The 17,842-nt window shown below is 42.3% G+C and overlaps 1 protein-coding gene across 1 annotated transcript in view; it reads left to right on the top strand.

Moving 5' to 3' along the window:
- Window positions 1-10,554, top strand: part of TMC3 (transmembrane channel like 3) — a 45,550-nt gene extending 34,996 nt beyond the window's left edge. The window contains exons 17-22 of the mRNA XM_059915352.1: window positions 500-610; window positions 1,359-1,484; window positions 2,111-2,189; window positions 4,314-4,356; window positions 6,030-6,279; window positions 9,735-10,554. Coding sequence (XP_059771335.1) covers window positions 500-610; window positions 1,359-1,484; window positions 2,111-2,189; window positions 4,314-4,356; window positions 6,030-6,279; window positions 9,735-10,554 — 1,429 coding nt within the window. The remainder of the gene's footprint in view (window positions 1-499; window positions 611-1,358; window positions 1,485-2,110; window positions 2,190-4,313; window positions 4,357-6,029; window positions 6,280-9,734) is intronic.
- The last annotated feature ends 7,288 nt before the right edge of the window (window positions 10,555-17,842 follow it).

Genomic DNA, 17,842 nt, shown 5'->3' with positions numbered 1-17,842 from the left:
GCCAGGAGCAGAGCAGATAAGAGGTTGAGAGAGACATCCAAGTGAGAGAGTCAAGAACCATAACAAAAGAGTCAAACCATCCTCAGACATAGGGGACAAGTTCAAGGCTGGGAACAGGACAGGGAACCACTAGGTAAGGACTCAGCTGGGTGGGGCAAAGGTGCTAAGATTTTTCCATGAATTAAGTTTATTGTGTGATGGCCACGGGGTCACCCCTGTCTTGGTTTGAGGCGGACAGGTGCTCAGCAAGCGTTTAGTAGAGGAGCAGGTTGATCCACGAATTCCCTTTGAGCATCCATTTCTAGTTTGCTAAATTGCCTGTGATCCTACAACAGACCCTTTCCTAGGCAATGATGGGAGGAGGATTTTTCTGTTTGCAAAGAGTCAGGGCTACAGTTTCTGTGTCGGTTTTTTTGGGGAGGAGGCAGTGGGGTGCACATACACCATCGGCAGCTGGCCAGAGAGTGAACTCAGCGCCTGGCACTTGGTTTCTTTACAGATCCAACAACTTCTACCTGGCAATGCTCCTGTTTATGCTCTTCTTATGCATGCTGCCAACCATTTTTGCTATTGTCCGGTACAAGCCATCTCTAAATTGCGGGCCATTTAGGTAAGTTCCCTTAGTTCAGTCCACTCTGCCTGGAGCTAGTGACAGCTATAGAGGAAGGACCCCTGCATTGAACTGAATTCTCCTTCGGGCTCACCAAACAGGTCAACAGCAGAGAAAAACTTCAAACTCATGTCTTTTGAATCCAAGACCATTGCCCTTTCCTTGCTAAGCAGGCTGCCCTCAAGTATGATCATCTCTGTGCTCATCTTTAAAAGACACAGCCCACTTCAAATCAAAACGGGAAACGGCACTGCTCCAAGGCTAGAAGGAAATTGTACCTGGTCAATCTTTCCCTTCCAGAACTCAGAAAGCTTTTATTAAAAGATAGTCCATGTCACTTTTGATTCTACAGTATCTAGCTGCATCAAGACAGAAGTCCCTGGAGTTATCTTCACCTAGCATTTGCTTTAAGTCAGTTTTGATACAACGTATATGTAACATTTAGAGTCTATCTTTGTCTACATTACACACACACACACACACACACACACACACACACACACACACACCCCATGTGGTTACTGACCCCATCTTCAAAGCTACATGTTAATTAAATGACTACTTCAGACGAAATCATTTCAGGAATGTTATGTATCTTTCACATTCATCAGATACTTACTTTAGCTTTGAAACTGACTTTGAGGATTGGACTCTAGCTAGCTAGCCTTTTTTCTTTTTTTTTTAATGGCTTGCAGGATCCTTCTGCCAAAAGCAATATAATCTGGAATTATGGTTTTCTTTCTCACAGCGGACAAGAGAAGATTTATGACATCGTGTCAGAAACGATTGAGAAGGATTTTCCCGCGTGGTTTGGCTCTGTGGTTGGGTACGTCAGTAGCCCTGTGTTTATCCTGCCAGCTGTGCTGCTTCTTTTGTGAGTACTTTCCTGCCTGCTGTGGGGGGACTTCTGCGTGTTTGGCCAAGAAGAAAGCACTGCTTTCCAATAATTGTATAAATTCAATGAGTTCATTCAAAAGTCACTTACGGAGCCTGATGATCTGAGCAGGGACGCTGAATCACACAGGGGCCAGGGAGGTAGAGCATGACTGATTCATCAACGGCATTTTGGCGATCGCTGTGGCCATGATCATGGGGTTGAATGTGATTATCATTATCTTATTTTCCAGAAGTTTAATCTCAACATGGAATTTTACAGTGCAGCTAACTTGCGTCTGTTTTAACTTAAAGGGGAAATAACATCAAGTAGTTGATCCAATACTCCTACCATGATACACTGTAAAATGCCTCTCCCATCTTCACTCCTTCCTTATTGCTGTCATCCGTGCAGAATTCCAGGTCAGTGGAGGTTGCTTTGAAAATCAGGAGAGAGAAAAGCAAAGCAGCTCCTTCCCAGCACTTGCCAGCTTGAAAACTCACTGATACATTTTGTCCTCAGGGGGTGGTTGGGGCGGTCAGTGGGTAGCCCACATCCGGCAGGGAACACAGAAGCCCGACAAGGGGGATGAAGTGCACTTACCGCCCTGTGCTGTTCTGCCCTAGCATGCTCATCTATTACCTTCAGAGCATCGCAAGATCCTTAAAGCTCAGCAACCACCAGCTCAGAATGCAGATCCAAAATGCAAGTATTACGTAACCTGTGCTATCGCGAATGTGCATCAACCATCTGACTGATTTCCCTGGCCAGGGAATACCAGTGAGGTCACATTTTCAAATTACTAGGACTCTTGGCCACCTGCTAGAGTGCAAGACCACCCCTCCCCTGCCAGGATCTCCCAGGGCTGTTTCTAAGAATACCCAGGCCATCAACTGCCAGAATGAGCCTCCTCTCCTAGAGGCCTTGCTCATGCCCTCAGTGCTTCAGCTCCCCCTCCTGTGGCCACACCAAGCTTGCAATGTACTGGGCTCTTCTGCTGGCTGCACTGACTGGGCGGGGAGAAAGGGTCCCTCCCTAATCCCATGTCAAGTTGGACATCTGAGCCCAAAGACACTGTTTGGACCCAAAGACCCACCTTTTTCATATCTTTTAAATTCTGGTTGTCATTACAGTAACTCCCCTACATACGAACAAGTTCCGCTCCGAGAGCGCAATCGTAAGTCCAATTTGTTCCTAAGTCCAACAAAGTTCGCCTAGGTACCCAACTAACACAATCAGCTACATAGTACTGTACTGTAACAGGTTTATAATACTTTTCACACAAATAATATGTAAAAAGCAAGCACAAAAAATAAAGAAAACATTTTGACTCTTACAGCACAGTACCTTGAAAAGTACAGTAGTACAGTACACCAGCTGGCATCCAGGGGCTGACATCGAGTGAACAGGCAAGAAGAGTTACTGACTGGAGGAGGAAGAGGAGGTGGGAGATGGTAGAGCTGAAAGATCGTCAGCAATAGGAGACGGAGGGCAAGCTGCGATGTCACTCACACCTGACGTTGAACTCACTTTCACATCTTTGAAAGTTCGTAAGTTGAAGGTTCATATGTGGGGAACTTACTATACCTTCTCTCCCATCTGGGGCTCGAACCATAGATCTCAGAACAGTCAGAGGGAAACCAACACTCCCCAATTCTTCCACAGTTTCTCCTCCTCTGCACACCCCAGGTGCTCCCCCAGGGCCAGGACTGGGGCGAGGCAAGCGAGGCACCAGGCTGCCAAACTTAGAGGCACAGACTCTCAGGGTCACACCGACCCTGCACTCCCACAGCCCCAAGAGTGAGCACCTCCTTAAATTTGACCCCTGGATACCTCACTTGCTTCACTCAGCCCCAGAACCCCATGCAAAAAACTTCCACCTTTCTCCATTAAAAAAAAAAAAAAAACTCTCACAAATATCAGTTCATTAAAGAAACACCAACTCATTTCATATATAGTCAAATAAGAAATGCATCTAGGAACTTCCCTGGCGGTCCAGTGGTTAAGACTCCGTGCTCCCACTGCAGGGGGCGCAGGTTTGATCCCTGGTCGGGGAACTAAGATCCCACGTGCCACATGGCATGACCACAGAAAAAAAAAAAAAAGAAAGAAATGCATCTGGAGTTGCAAAGGGCATTTTTATGGAAACACACATCTCCCGTGTGGTTGATCCACATTTTCTCTTTTGTGTCTCAGCCAAACCATGCTTAGCAGAATCTCAACATGGTCTATCAAAGAGCTGCCCCTAAAAATGAAACTTGCCAGGGATAAAACTTCAGCTCTCAGGTGTCAGCATTTATTCATTCAAGTAACGGGCTTAGGCCCAGAGCACACCGTCCCCAGGTAATGGCAGTAGCTCAGCCATGGCCCAAAGGATTAGCAGTGATACCTACATCATTCCCCACCCCCACCCCCAAGAATAGTACAGTAAGTCCCCTACACACGAACCTTCAAGTTGAGATCTTTCAAAGATGCGAACGTGCCCCTGTATGCCAGCTGTTGTACTGTATTACTGTACTTTTCAAGGTACTGTACTGTAAGATTAGAAATGTTTTCTTTATTTTTTGTGTTTGTTTTTTATGTATTATTTGTGTGTGTTTGTTTTTGTGTATTATTTTATAATAGTATTATAAACCTATCCCAATACAGTACTATATAGCCCATTGTGTTAGTTGGGAACCTAGGCTAACTTTGTTGCATTTACGAACAAATTGGACCTATGAACGCGCTCTCGGAATGGAACCCGTTCATATGTAGGGGATTTAACTGTATTTGTTACTCCTTCCTGCTAAATCCAAAACAAACATATGGTTATCATTTATATTTTAGGCAAGATCTGAAGATAAGAAAAAGGTTGCCCAAATGGTAGAAGGTAAGTACAAACAAAAATTCCCGACGCCTCAGGTGGTGAGCATTTTAAAAAAACAGCAGTTAAAGGTTCATCACGAATAAAAATTCCTACTCAACTGCGTTTTTCACAATTAACTAGACACAATAAAAATCTAGGGATATAAATGTTGGTTTATATCTACAATTTTTACATCAGACCCAGGCCTGTGAATAACCCCAAAACACGTCTGAAATCACAAGGAAATATTGAAGTAGGAGAGAAAAAGAAGCACAAAAATCTGAAGAAAACCCGTAAGAACATCTTGGCCTTATTCACTTTTGTGTACTTCCTCTCAATGGCCCGTTTTTTCCTTGCAAGCCCCCCTCCCCAGTTCTCTGCCCCTTAAGGTCATGTCCTCTCTGGCCCTGCCTGCAGAACAATGCCAGGTGGGCAGGTCCAGCCATGAAAAGAGATTCCCTAGTATGAAATCCAAACCCAATGGGCACACTTCTTCCCATCTTCCCCAGCAGCACCTGGACACGCTTGTTCCCATATGGGCTCATCGAGGGAAAAGGAAAGAACCTCCCTGTAGAAAGAATGATAATACAAGGAGCACAAGTCTGGTGTGGGCTGAAGGGAGGGGAAAGTGGGCAGGTGCAGCTCAAAGGAAACATGTCTGCCACTTGGAGCCACTAATAAGATCAGTGGGCAACGGCAAAATGGCGTACATAGTCCATATTCTTCCTCAGAAGATAAACAAAAACGAGACCCAAAAAGGCTTTGTTGGCCAACTCCTTTGTCTGCTTTAATGCAGAGCTAATTGGGAGGGATGTGTTTCCTTCCTAGAAAATGCCTGAGTAACAGTCATGAGGCCTAAGGGTTGTGTTCGCTCCATCCACTTCTTCAGAGAGCAAGCCTACAGATAAAAACTGCTATGGAAAGTGACATGTGCACGCTGCTATATTTAAAATAGATAACCAACAAAGACCTACTCTATAGCACAGGGAACTCTGCTCAATGTTCTGTAACGACCTAAATGGGAAAAGAATTTGAAAAAGAATAGATACATGTACATGCGTAACTGAATCACTGTGCTGTACACCTGAAACTAACACAGCACTGTTAATCAACTATACTCCAATAACAAATAAAAAATTTTTTAAAAACTGCTATGGAAAGAGACTGCAGCTCATGTTATAAAATTCCACTGTAATTATCAAGTATTATTTGCCAATGAAGCATAATTTAGTTCAGGTTGCCTTCAAAAACTAGGATTTCTATAAACTTTCTCAGGATAACAATATTGTCATCTAATGTTTTTCAAGCCCAAGACCACACTGTTTTTCAGAATGCTCTGTGAACTGTTTCCAAAAAATCCTAATTATCATCTAAGCTTCATCGTATCCATTGTATAGATAAAGAACCAGAGCCCCAAAGCTGGTGAATAACCCACTTTGCTAATGGGGGCATCAGATGGTGCATGTGTAAAGCCTCGGGGTTCATTTGATTCCTCCTACACTCCCTTCCAGCTCCAACTCTCAGTGAAGAAATGATTTGAATTATGAAATGTTTGTCACCCATGGGGTCAGGAGTATCTGCAAGTGCACACAACTGTTTGTAGACCCACCTGTTGGAAGTCAGGACACTTGCAGCGAAACCAACCTGAGCGTGTCCCCCCTCAGCTTGTCTTCCCCTCACCCTCTCTCTTCCTGCAGCCCGCATCCAAACCCAAGACGAAAGCACCAAGAGGTTTCCAAAGGACAGCGATTTCGGCAGCCAGCTGTCCTCGGCTCACTCGGCGACACCTCAAAACAATGGCAATGTGGTCAATTTCGACTCATTGAGTAGCAAGAGTAGCAGGGTGGAGACCATCACCCAGCCCACGCCCCCGAGTCCCCAGCCAGGACCAGGCAGTCCCAGCTTGCCTCTTCCTGGCATCTCCAGATCCGGGCGCAACTCTACCAGGTGAGTTAACTGCAGCTTGGCAGGAAATCTGCCTCCTGGGTAATACTTACCAGTGATGGCCCAGAGCCATTAAGAGCAGGATAAAAAGCCATTAGGGACGCTGAAATGTTAGGGACAGCAACGGATAAGGAAGGATTAGGTGATGAAAAAGAGCAGGAGACCAAAGCATTATTTTCCCATTGAGAAGAACACAGATCTTTCAGAGCAGAGGAGACTGTCCCAGTCATCCAAACCTGATGGAGCATTTTAGAAGGATAAAAATTAGTTCTTATTTTTGTTGTGTTTCTTTCCAAATATAATATAAAGCTATAATTCAGTTTTTGTGCATCAAAAAACAAAAACAAAAACAAAAACAAAAAAACCGTTAGGGCTTCAAAGCCCCTAACAGGTTCAGGAAGTAAGAGCCATTAAATTCCGTTTCTGCCTGAAGGCCACAAGGCCATTTCTGCCTGTTGACAGCTGGTATTGAGAAGAAATGAGGGGACAAAGTTTGTCAAACAGGACAAATTCTTCCTCCTTGGCCTTCTGCCATATAACCTATAAGCAAACCTTCCTGCCAACCTAGGGTATTTATTTCTATAGCCTAAGAAAAGAAAATGCCTTAAAAAAAATTTTTTTTTTCCATTGGGGACCTGGTTTAATGAAGAGAGGGATTAATTTTAATTAGACTATTAGTTGTTTGCTTGTCAATGGCAACAACACTCTAACTCAAAAAATTCCAAATTAGCATAATCCAAACACGTTTGTATTGTAAAGAATTCTCTAGTATCTAATTCAACAAACTTTTATTGAGAATCAACTCTATCGTACTCTCTGTGATGGATACTACAGATTAATCAGAAACATCTCTGCCTTCAAGATTTGAAAGTATAGTGAGAGAGGGATGTAGTTAAATATTAGATAATGTGATCAATGCTATGCTTCTGTGATAAACAGTATGTTTTCAGAGGACAAGGGGTGTTGAGATAAAGTCTATGTGGAGAGTGCCTAAATATTTCATAGGAGAAATCATATTGGACTTGGACCTTAAAAACTAAGTAAGAGCTCACCAAATGGAGAAGAATCAAGAATGTACCATAGTGTTGAGTAATAAACTGGTATTAATGAAAAGTCATTTTTTAAAATTAAGACTTAAAAAAAAATTCTTGTATTTCTAGGATAAACGACACTTGGTCACAGTGTACGATTCTTTTTATTTATTAAGAAAGAAACTAGAATATATTCTGGAGCATTCTTGGTTGGTTACAGACAGTATTGCCTAAGCCATATACCAGTTTTTTTAAAAAAAGTTTGCAGTTCTTAGTCAATTAATTCCCTCTATGAAAAGGAGACAATGACATTTGTCGTAAAAAAAAAAAAAAAAAAAGTGGTTACTCTGTGAGGTGATGTGTGTTAATTAGCTTGACTGTGGTAATCATTTCACAGTGAATACATACATTAAATCAAGCTGTACACATTAAACATATGCAATTTTTATTTGTCAGTTATACTTCAATAAAGATGGGGAGGAAAAGCTCAATTACTATTCCACTGTCTAGATACGCTATAACTTCTTTAACCAATCTCCGTTTAATATTTTTTGGGGGGGATATAGAAAGAATGTTATAAAGAAAACACAAAAAATTTAAAAATAAAAAAATAAAAACCAAAAAGAAAAAAAAGAATGTAGCATAGTGGAGAATAAGCATGAACAAAGGTATGACGTTATGAAGAAGTGAGGCATCTTTGGGAAATGACTGCAGCAAAGGGAGCCTGGAGGGAAGCCAGAGATGACGCTGGAAAGAAGTGTAATACAGACCACTAAGGCCTTTGAGTCTCTTTGGAGTTGGGACTTTATCTCTCTTTTTTTTAATTGAGGTATAGTTGATTTACACAGCAGTGTTAGTTTCAAGTGTTTGTTTCAAACACATTTCAGTTATATAAACATGTATATACATATATATTCTTTTGCATATTCTTTTCCATTATAGGTTATTACAAGATACTGAATATATCAATAGTTCCCTGTACTATACAGTAGGACATTGTTGTTTAAATTTTTTTTTTATCTTTTCATTTTTTCACTCCAGACTGACTATATTATCGGCAAGATCTTTTATATTTTAGTTCCAGGCTGGCCAAGTTATGGGCAAGATCATTTCTGCATTTGCATGGGTCAATTATTTCAGTTGTACCTACACATAAGAAAGCAGTAGAACCCTGCGCTCTTTTCAGGGAGGTAGGACATCTAGAAGGATGCACTGACCCTAACTTACATGGAGAATTATATCTGATCTGAATGTAACACAGTGAAAGCAATATAGATAATATATAGGAGAGTTGTTTGGCAGGGGTAAGGGGTAAGTTTGTTTTGTTTTTAAAGACAATGACTAAGTGAACAAAGAATTCAAAATCTTGCTATATTAAGAGATGTCTTCATGTATCTATTGGGCTTTGGTACAGAGGAGAGATTCCAATAGTCCTGGCTAGGTGTCGACTGAAAAAAAATGCACAACCTAAAATTTGAGAATTATGTTTTATTTGGCGGACTTACTGAGGACTATGGTCTGGGACATGGCCTCTCAGATGGCTCTGAAGGACCGTTCCAAAGAAGGAGCCAGGAGACACAGCAGTCTTTGCTGAAAAAAACCCACGTGGTTGAACATCAAAGCCTTACTGCTAATCACAAAACAGACAGACATTTCAAGTTAATGATTTTAGTGCTTTTCTATCTTCTAGGGAAATATGCAAGAGTCTGAGCTCATTGAAGTTATTCCTTTGATACACATCTTAACTATCTAGGGCCAGTGTCTTGTTTTTCTCCATCCCGAATTCCCCTTAGGGTACACCGTCAGGGCAGCCGCAGTGACCGATGGCTTTACATCCTCTGTTTTCTGAAATGGCAGGTGACATTCTTTGTCCACATAGGCTATGGGGAGGAAGTGTCCAAGAACCTGGACAGCTGCATGGCAGAGATAGTGAGGGGCAGTGTTCCCAGCATGTGCTCCACAGTTCTTAGGCCCACTATGTGCTCCTGGACAAAAGGAGGTCTCCGTGATGAAATACACCGGCACAACACTCTTTGCCCTCCATGGAGATTCACGGTGCACATCATTACGTTAAGGGTTCTGAGAATTCCAGCAGTAAAGAAATCTATTTAGCCCAGCTCCCCGAAGCCTCCTGTGCATGCAATCCACTGGACACCTATTAGGAAATTTTTTTTTTTTTTTGTCCTCACAGCACGGCATGTGGGATCTTAGTTCCCCGAGCAGGGATCAAACCCGTGCCCCCTGCAGTGGAAGCACAGAGTCCTAACCACTGGACCACTGGGAAATTCCCCACTGGACACCCATTAACATTTCAGAACAAGTTTCAGTGGAAATGCAGAGAACTGCTGTTCTGGCTCACAGTGCTGGGACAGCATAGGGGTCTGTGAGCACCAAGGCTGCAGGTGTTTAACCACCTCTGTCTTTCAGGTATCCACGCGGCCTGTGTGCAAGCACAGGTGATCTTTACAGGAAGAGATCCTGCACACCTGGAATGTTTACAAAGCACATCGAAGACGTTCACTCAGAGCCTCTTTTCCCAAAAGACCTTCAGCAAATCGACCATGGATCAAGGGTCTCAGCCTTGGTGCCACGGGGTCGTAGGTCCCGTGCCCCCAGATACTATATGGTTAATGAACGTGACCCTCACCAAAAAAACCATTCAACTTTCTGGCCAGAAAGACGTTTCAAGATAGACATCTTTGGGGACCCTGTGGAGATGTACCCCAGGAACATGCAACATTGTATGCCCTGGGCCTCTCCACAGCTCAGTGAAGAAGAGGAGGAGATGCAGAGGAGAAAAGTGAGCAGACGGGCTTTCTACCCACGCTCCCTGACCGACCTCCACGGGGCTCCTCATTTTTATGTTGGCAAAAGTTTAGAAAGTCAGGGCCTGACTCCTGAGCTCCAGAGACGGACGCATTACAAATCTTGGAATGATGGCGTTGAGGGTCAGCTTGACCGGCCAATGTATGTGCATAAAAAGCCACGCTACCGGAATTTCCAACACCCCCAGCACCCTCTGAAGCCCAGAGTTAAGGCCAAGTTCGAGCCATCCGTCACAGAATCCGATTCCATGTCGGCAGCATCCAGCAGTGACCAGCAGAACAGCAGCACCGACCAGTGTCTCCAGGTCGCCCGCAGCCAGCCCAAGTTTCCGAGGTCTGCGGGCCAGTTTGGCAGGAGGAAGGCCATATCTAGGCAGGAGCTGACCACAGATCTGAATGACCTGATTTGTTCAAATGTCTAGGGCCTTCTTCTGGCGTCCCATTCATAGAGATCAGAGGCCTATTGGAATGCGGTGCAGCGTGACAAGTGTATGGTCCCTCCCCTTCTGGGAAGAGAGACAAACACACCCAGTAGGTGAGATCCGTGGGGCATATCCAGGCACGTGGCCCGCTGGCTGCGGCCCTGAGAGCCACAGGGCTATGACTCCCTAATCTACAGCAACCATACACAAGTGGGGGGGGTCTGTTTCCGGGGGGTCTCTTTGGGTCCAGCCACTTTAGGCCATCATTTCAAAAAACCTCAGTCCTTGACCTCCATGCAGGGTGACCCCAAATCATAGGCAAGCCAGACAGCTGATCCAATTACAGAAGACTCACCCCACGTGTCTGCCCTTGTCCTGAATCTTAGGAGTGGCCTGATCGTATTGTAATGTTCTCCTTCAGCATACAAAACTCAGTCCTCCCTGCTAAGCACCCCAAAATGAGGTGGCTGCCCTTAAAGATTTCACAGTGCTTAATTACTTCACATCAATAATCAGTTTAGTCATGACCAGAGTAACTAAAATTTACTGAGAGCTTACCATACTGTTTACCCAACTATCTATCTGTATTAATTAGTCAGGATACTTGGGTTGGAGGTAACAAAATCCCCAGGGTTTACTGGTTCCTTTAACTGGGAGGGTTGAGCATCAAGCTGGCTTCAGGCTCAGTTGGATCTGGGTGTCAAACATCTTCAGGATTCTCTCTTTCACCTCTCAACTCTGTCTGTTTGTTGACCTTGTTTTCTTCTACTGCTGACAGGCTTCCTCCATGTGGTAGCTGGAGGAGGAATGCACAGCCACAGAAAATTCCAGGTTGATGGCACCCAGCCAGTGAGCCCCGGGGAAAGAACAGAGCTGCCCCTCCCCACTTGACGTTATCTTCACCTTTATGGTCAATGCCTCTTTCACTGGCATATGCGGGGGTTGGGCAGCCATGAGTGTCCAGCCTTCCGTGGTTAACCAGACGTGCACCCCTATTCCTATTTCCATGGTAACTTTTCGCTTTAAATTGTGTCTTTTAAGTTTTCTGTCTCCTCCAACAGACGGTGAGTGCCTTTGGGAGAGGAATGGTGTTTATTCATTTCTGCAGCCCCGGTACCTGACATATAACAGATACTGTACTTGCTTTCTCTTGCTGTATATCAAACTTAGTGGCTTAAAACAACACTCATTTATCATCTCAGTTTCCATGGCTTAGCTGGGTACTCTGCTCAGCGTCTCAATCAAGGTGTCGGCCAGAGCTGACATCTCATCTGAGGCTAGGGGGTCACCTTCCAAGCTCATGTGCCTATTGGCAGAATTCATTTCCTTGAGGTTGTAAGACTGAGGCCCTCTGCTCCCAGAGGCTGCCCACATTTCCCTCCCACATGGCCCTCTCCATAACGTGGCTCCTTGCATCTTCAAGGCCAGCAAGAGAGGGGCTCCTGAGCTTTGAATCTCTTTCTCCCGGCAAGATGTGGACTTTGTTTTAAAGGACTCACCTGATTAGGTCAGGCCCACCCAGAATAATCTCCTTTTGATTAATTCAGAGTTAATTGGTCAGAGACCTTAATTACATCTTCTAAATAACTTCAGCTTTACCGTATAACAGAACCTAATCATGGGAGTGAAATCTTACCAGATTCACAAGTTCAAACACACTCAACAGGAGATTTTATAGGAAATGTACACCAGGAGCAGGAATCCTGGGGGCCATCTCAGAATGCTGCCTATCCTAGGTACTAATAAACATTTGTTGAATGTGAATGGATGGATGAATAAATAAATGGACTGTACTAATGAGTGAATCATGAATGACATGGTAACGGGATTATCTTCCAAGATCTACTGCTAATTCTAACCCCAAAGAAAAATCCAAGTATAAGTAATGCCGTTTAAAAGTAGACGCAGATGAACACTCCTCCCCAAATTCATAAAAAAGTGTGCAGTATTTTCCAATTGCTTGACAGTGCTTAATTACTTCATGTCATGACCTCCTGACCATGACAGATCCAGGAGGTTGTGGCTTGTTCAAGATGAAATGCTCTACTTGCCATGGGAACATCCTTTTGTGATACAGGTGCCCACAGGAGTTCCACGATGAGGGTACCCTCTTCTACATGCTTAGTCTGGGGCTGTAGCCAAGAGCTCCCTGGGACATTGAAACATATTTTGGAAAAGCCTGGCCCTGCCTCCAGGCACCCGCAGGAGTACTTGTGTCTGTGTGAGAGCAGAGAGGATCCCATTAGGATTAGGGGACAGCAGGCGCCGCAGCATTCCTAAGGAAACACGAGTTTTGCCAATACTTCTCCAGAGCTGCAGACATGTTCATCACCTTTCAGCGAGCAACATAGCTCACATGCACTCCAGCACTTAATATTCGGCCACGTCTTTTTTTTTTCTTTGTCTGAATTTTCTTTTACTGAAGTATTACAGAAAAGTATACAGATCATAACGGTATGGGATTGTACTGTTCTTGAAACTTTTCTGTAGGGTTGAAAATATATTTTATTATTTTTAAAAAATTTTTATTGGAGTATAGTTGCTTTACAATGTTGTGTTAGTTTCTGCTGCACAACAAAGTGATGGGCTATGTCTTTAATTTAGAGAAATTTAAAAGATGCAGAAGAGCACAGAGGCCAGAGTAACAAGCACCCATGCTCCCCCGTGTCAACAGCTATTGAAATTTTATTTCCATCTAGTCATTTTGTTATTATTATTAAAGAAAATATGACAGATGTCATCAGAAGCTACTCTAATCCCCACACTTAGTTTCATTTCCCTCAGGCTGCCAAGGCACGTGCCACGCGACACGGCGTGTGTCCATTCAGCCAACTGTTTATAGCCATACGTGTTGTGTGTGTGCATGTGTGTAAATATGTATGTATACGCATCCATAAACAATATGTAAGTATGTCTTACTTAAGTAAATGCTATTATACTGCACATATTGTACATATTTATGTTTCGGAGGTCTGTTGAAGAAATATGCAGATCAAGCTCACTTGTTACATCTGCTATGTAGAATTTCACCATTTGAATAAACTACACGATATTTATCCATTTCTTACTGATGCACGTTGAAGTCATTTCCACTTCTTTGCAGCTAAAAGTAATGTTGCACTAAACATCTTTTATACAGCTCTATGGCACATGTGCTTGTGTTGACTTAGAAGTGGATACTGGTACTTTTATTTTTTTCTTTTTTTTAAAATTTTTATTGAAATATAGTTATTTACAATGTTGTGTTAGTTTCAGGTGTACAGCTATGTGATTCAGTTATACACACACACACATACATATATATTCTTTTTTAGATTCTTTTCCATTATAGGTTATTACAAGCTATTGAGTATAGTGTCCTGTGCTATACAGTAGGTTCTTTTTGATTATCTATTTTATATGTAGTAGTGTGTATATTTTAATCCCAAACTCCTAATTTATCCCTCTACCCTCTTCCCTTTATGGTAACCATAAGTTTCTTTCCTACATCTGTGAGTCTATTTCTGTTTTGTAAATAAGTTCGTTTGTATGAATTTTTTAGATTCCACATATAAGCGATATCATATGATGTTTTTCTTTCTCTGTCTGCCTCTCTGTCTGCCTCTGTCTACAGATGAACTTATCTACAAGACAGAAATAGAGTTACAGATGTAGAAAATAAACTTATGGTTACCAGGGGTAAGGGGGGAGGGATAAATTAGGAATTTGGGATTAATAGATACACACTACTATACATAAAATAGATAAACAACAAGGACCTACTGTATAGCACGGGGAACTCTACTCAATAGCTTGTAATAACCTATAATGGAAAATATTCTGAATCACTGTGCTGTACACCTGAAACTAACACAACATTGTAAATTAACTATACTACAATCAAAAAAAAAAAAAAAAACTTCTCAAAAAAAACCAGTCTGGTAAATATCTTAGCAACTTAAGGATGATTCTCTCTGTCACTCCTGTTTCTGAATTCGTGAATGCCAGGAAACTCAGAAAAAAGGTTTCTACACGCCTCTAGAAGACTAACTCCCCTAGTCTGAGGTAGTAGTCCTGTTTTCCTGCCACTCTGTATGTGTGTGTTTTTGTGTTTTCCTCCTTTTTAGAGTTCGTAGGTTATTGTGTATGTGTTTTAATCTTTACCCATTTCACGGTAACCACTTCATATCCTTACAGGAAGTAGGAATCGGTAAAGCATGAGTATACATGTGACCTTCAGAAATAGAAACTGGGCGTGGTGTTTGCCATAGTTCTGCCACTTACTAGCTGTGTGGCCTTGGACACCCCATGTGATCCTCAGTTTCTTAACCTATAAAGTGGGAATAGATGTCTCTACCTGTGAGGGTTAAATGGCACAGTACAGGTAAAGTGCTTAGGACAGTGGCTTGCCAGTGAATACATAAATACATGTATGCTTACAGACTCGATTCACCTAGCAGCTGCCTGAGCTAACTAAGTAAACACACATACAGTTCTTCATCAGTGACTAGGTAGAAAGCAAATACTCCATTCAGGAGCTTTCAGGATTGGAGCACTTGGACACTTGGGCCCATCCCCTTGATGGTCTGGCGGTGGTTTGGGTTAGAAGTCTCTGGGCCCCCTGCCACATATACACCTATTTAAAATTCATCTAGGACTTCAGTGAGGTCTGCTTTGGACAGCTGGCTGACTTGGAGGCCCGAGGACCTCATGGGTGGGGTCTGATCAATGGAATCTACAGACGTCAGTTATTCCTTCTACCCTGTCAGCTCTGAACTGCAGCCTCAAGGAGATCGCTAAATAAAGAGCGACCCCAAGCTAGGCTGAGCAGCTCTGTGGGCAGCTCCCACCCTCCCCGGCTCTAGCCAGATGCTCTCCCTGCCCTGTCCTGGCCTCCAGAGGCAAAACAGACCAGAGGCCTGCCTACAGCTGTCCCAATTTCACCCGTCTCCTGCTGCCAGTGTGTACCGGCCTCAGGGATAAACAGTTTGCTTCTCCAAATATGTCATATATACTCAGGACTGGCATTTCCTGGCAGCAAAGATTAAAGTCTCTTATAATGCTAGAAAAATTTTAAAACCCGTGCTCCATTTGGTAAGTATAAAAATCTCTTAAATGTTCGATGTCTAACAAAAGTCGCTTTCTACAGCAAGACTTACTTTCCCGCAGCTTTGTTTTCATAGTGTTTTATCCCCAAACAAAATTCTAATAGGCTCCAGACTGAGAGGGTCCGGAGCTGCAGCTTTCTAGAAATATTCTACATTGAATTTTTTAATGACGCTTTTTATTTTTTTAATAATTTTTTTAAAAATTTATTTATTTATTTATATTTTTAACTTTTGGGCACGTTGGGTCTTCGTTGCTGCATGTGGGCTATCTCTAGCTGCAGCAAGTGGGGACCACTCTTCCTTGAGGTGCGTGGGCTTCTCATTGTGGTGGCTTCTCTTGTTGCGGAGCACCAGCCCTAGGCGCACGGGCTTCAGTAGTCGTGGCACACGGGCTCAGCAGTTGTGGCTCGTGGGCTCTAGAGCGCAGGCTCAGTAGTTGCAGCGCACGGGCTTAGTTGCTGTGTGGCATGTGGGAGCTGCCTGGACCAGAGCTCGAACCCGTGTCTCCTGCATTGGCAGACAGATTCTTAACCACCGTGCCACCAGGGAAGTCCCAATAACGCTTTTTAAATTTAAGAAAACCTACATGTTAGTAATTAATATATTAAGCAGTATATGATGATATAAAATGAAAAAGAAGTGTCCTGTGGCATTACCCCCTCCTGTTAACAGTTTATTCTATACCTTTCTAGAAGTGAATATTCCAAACCTATAGTACATATATAAACATACATAACATATATGTAAACATAAAAATATAATCATATATAAGCACATCTCTAGTTATTTCTCTTTCTCACTCAAGATATATATTTATGATATATGATATATATCATACTATGATATTATATATAAATATTTATTTACTGTATACCAAGCACCATTCTCATTGCTATTCATTCATTAAATCCTTTAACCCACATGTCAACCCTATGAGTTAGTACTACTATTTTTCTCATTTTCCAAATGAGGATGCAAAGGTCTGGGATGGTCAGTTATTCACCAAGGTCACAGCTAGTAAATGGTGACACTGGGATTTGAACCAGGGCACTCTGACTTGAGCCATGACTCTTATTCTTATCTACAGTACTGCTGTCCTTCAATTTACATTTTTTTAATATATATAGTGTATATTTTCCCTGTTAGTAGACATATAAACATTTTATTTGGTGGGGTAAGAATTTAAATAATTTTAAGTTATTTTAAAGTTAAGTTTGAAAATACCATTTGTTTCCTTCATAGACACTGAATTGCTCTTGATTAAAATCGTCCACTCATATCCGTTCATACTTCTAGTTCCCTAGGCTCTATTGAGCATTTCCTGTCTGTTCCAGCCCCACCTTTTTTCATCTGGGCCACACTATATTAATGGCTACATAATAATCTAATAAATGGATATCCTGTAACTTTGTTTAATCTATTGACAAACACTAGGTTGTTTCCAGTTGCAAGATCAATCTTATACATCTCTGTGCAGGAGTTGCTGGGTCAAAAAACAAGTAAATTAAAATTTTAATACATATTATTTTGCTCCCAGAAGGTTACATAAATTTACACTCTCACCCACAGTGTAAAAACAACTGTATAAAGTTGTATAAAAACAACTGTTTCCCCATACACTCACCAACATGGAATTAACCACTGTCAGATTTGTCAGCCTCTTGTTTGTCCTTTGTTTGTCCTCTGAGAGACAAACCTCTTCAGATCTGTCCCTCAGATAGGTGTAAAAAGTGTCCCCTTGTTTTAATTTGTAATTCCCTAACTATGAGGGTGGTTCTGCATCTTCTCATATCCTTGTTAGCCATGCTAATTTATTTTTCTGCAAAGTGTCTGTTCATATCTGATGGGTTCTTTTTGTCTGTTGGGTTATTTGAAAATGACTTAGTGATTTGTAAGAGCACTTGGTACATTAAGAAAACTTCCTTTTAGTTAAAATATGCTCTAATTTTTCCCTCAGACTATGATCTGACTTTTTATGAGATTTGGATGTGCTTAATTTTTTAACCATGGTTAACTTATTGGTCCTTTTTTTTTTTTTTTAATGGCTCCAAGGTACATTCACATGCATTTCTTCACTTGCCTATCACAGTGGCATGGGGAGACATTCATTATGGTCCCATTTCACCTACAAGCAAACAGGCTAAGTGACTTGCTCAAAAGCACACGGCAAAGTGTGGGTGAAACCAGGTCTAGAACTTGGA

This window comes from Balaenoptera ricei, chromosome 2 (assembly GCF_028023285.1).
Source record: "Balaenoptera ricei isolate mBalRic1 chromosome 2, mBalRic1.hap2, whole genome shotgun sequence".
Lineage (NCBI taxonomy): Eukaryota > Metazoa > Chordata > Mammalia > Artiodactyla > Balaenopteridae > Balaenoptera > Balaenoptera ricei.
This window is presented reverse-complemented; position numbering and strand designations above follow the sequence as displayed.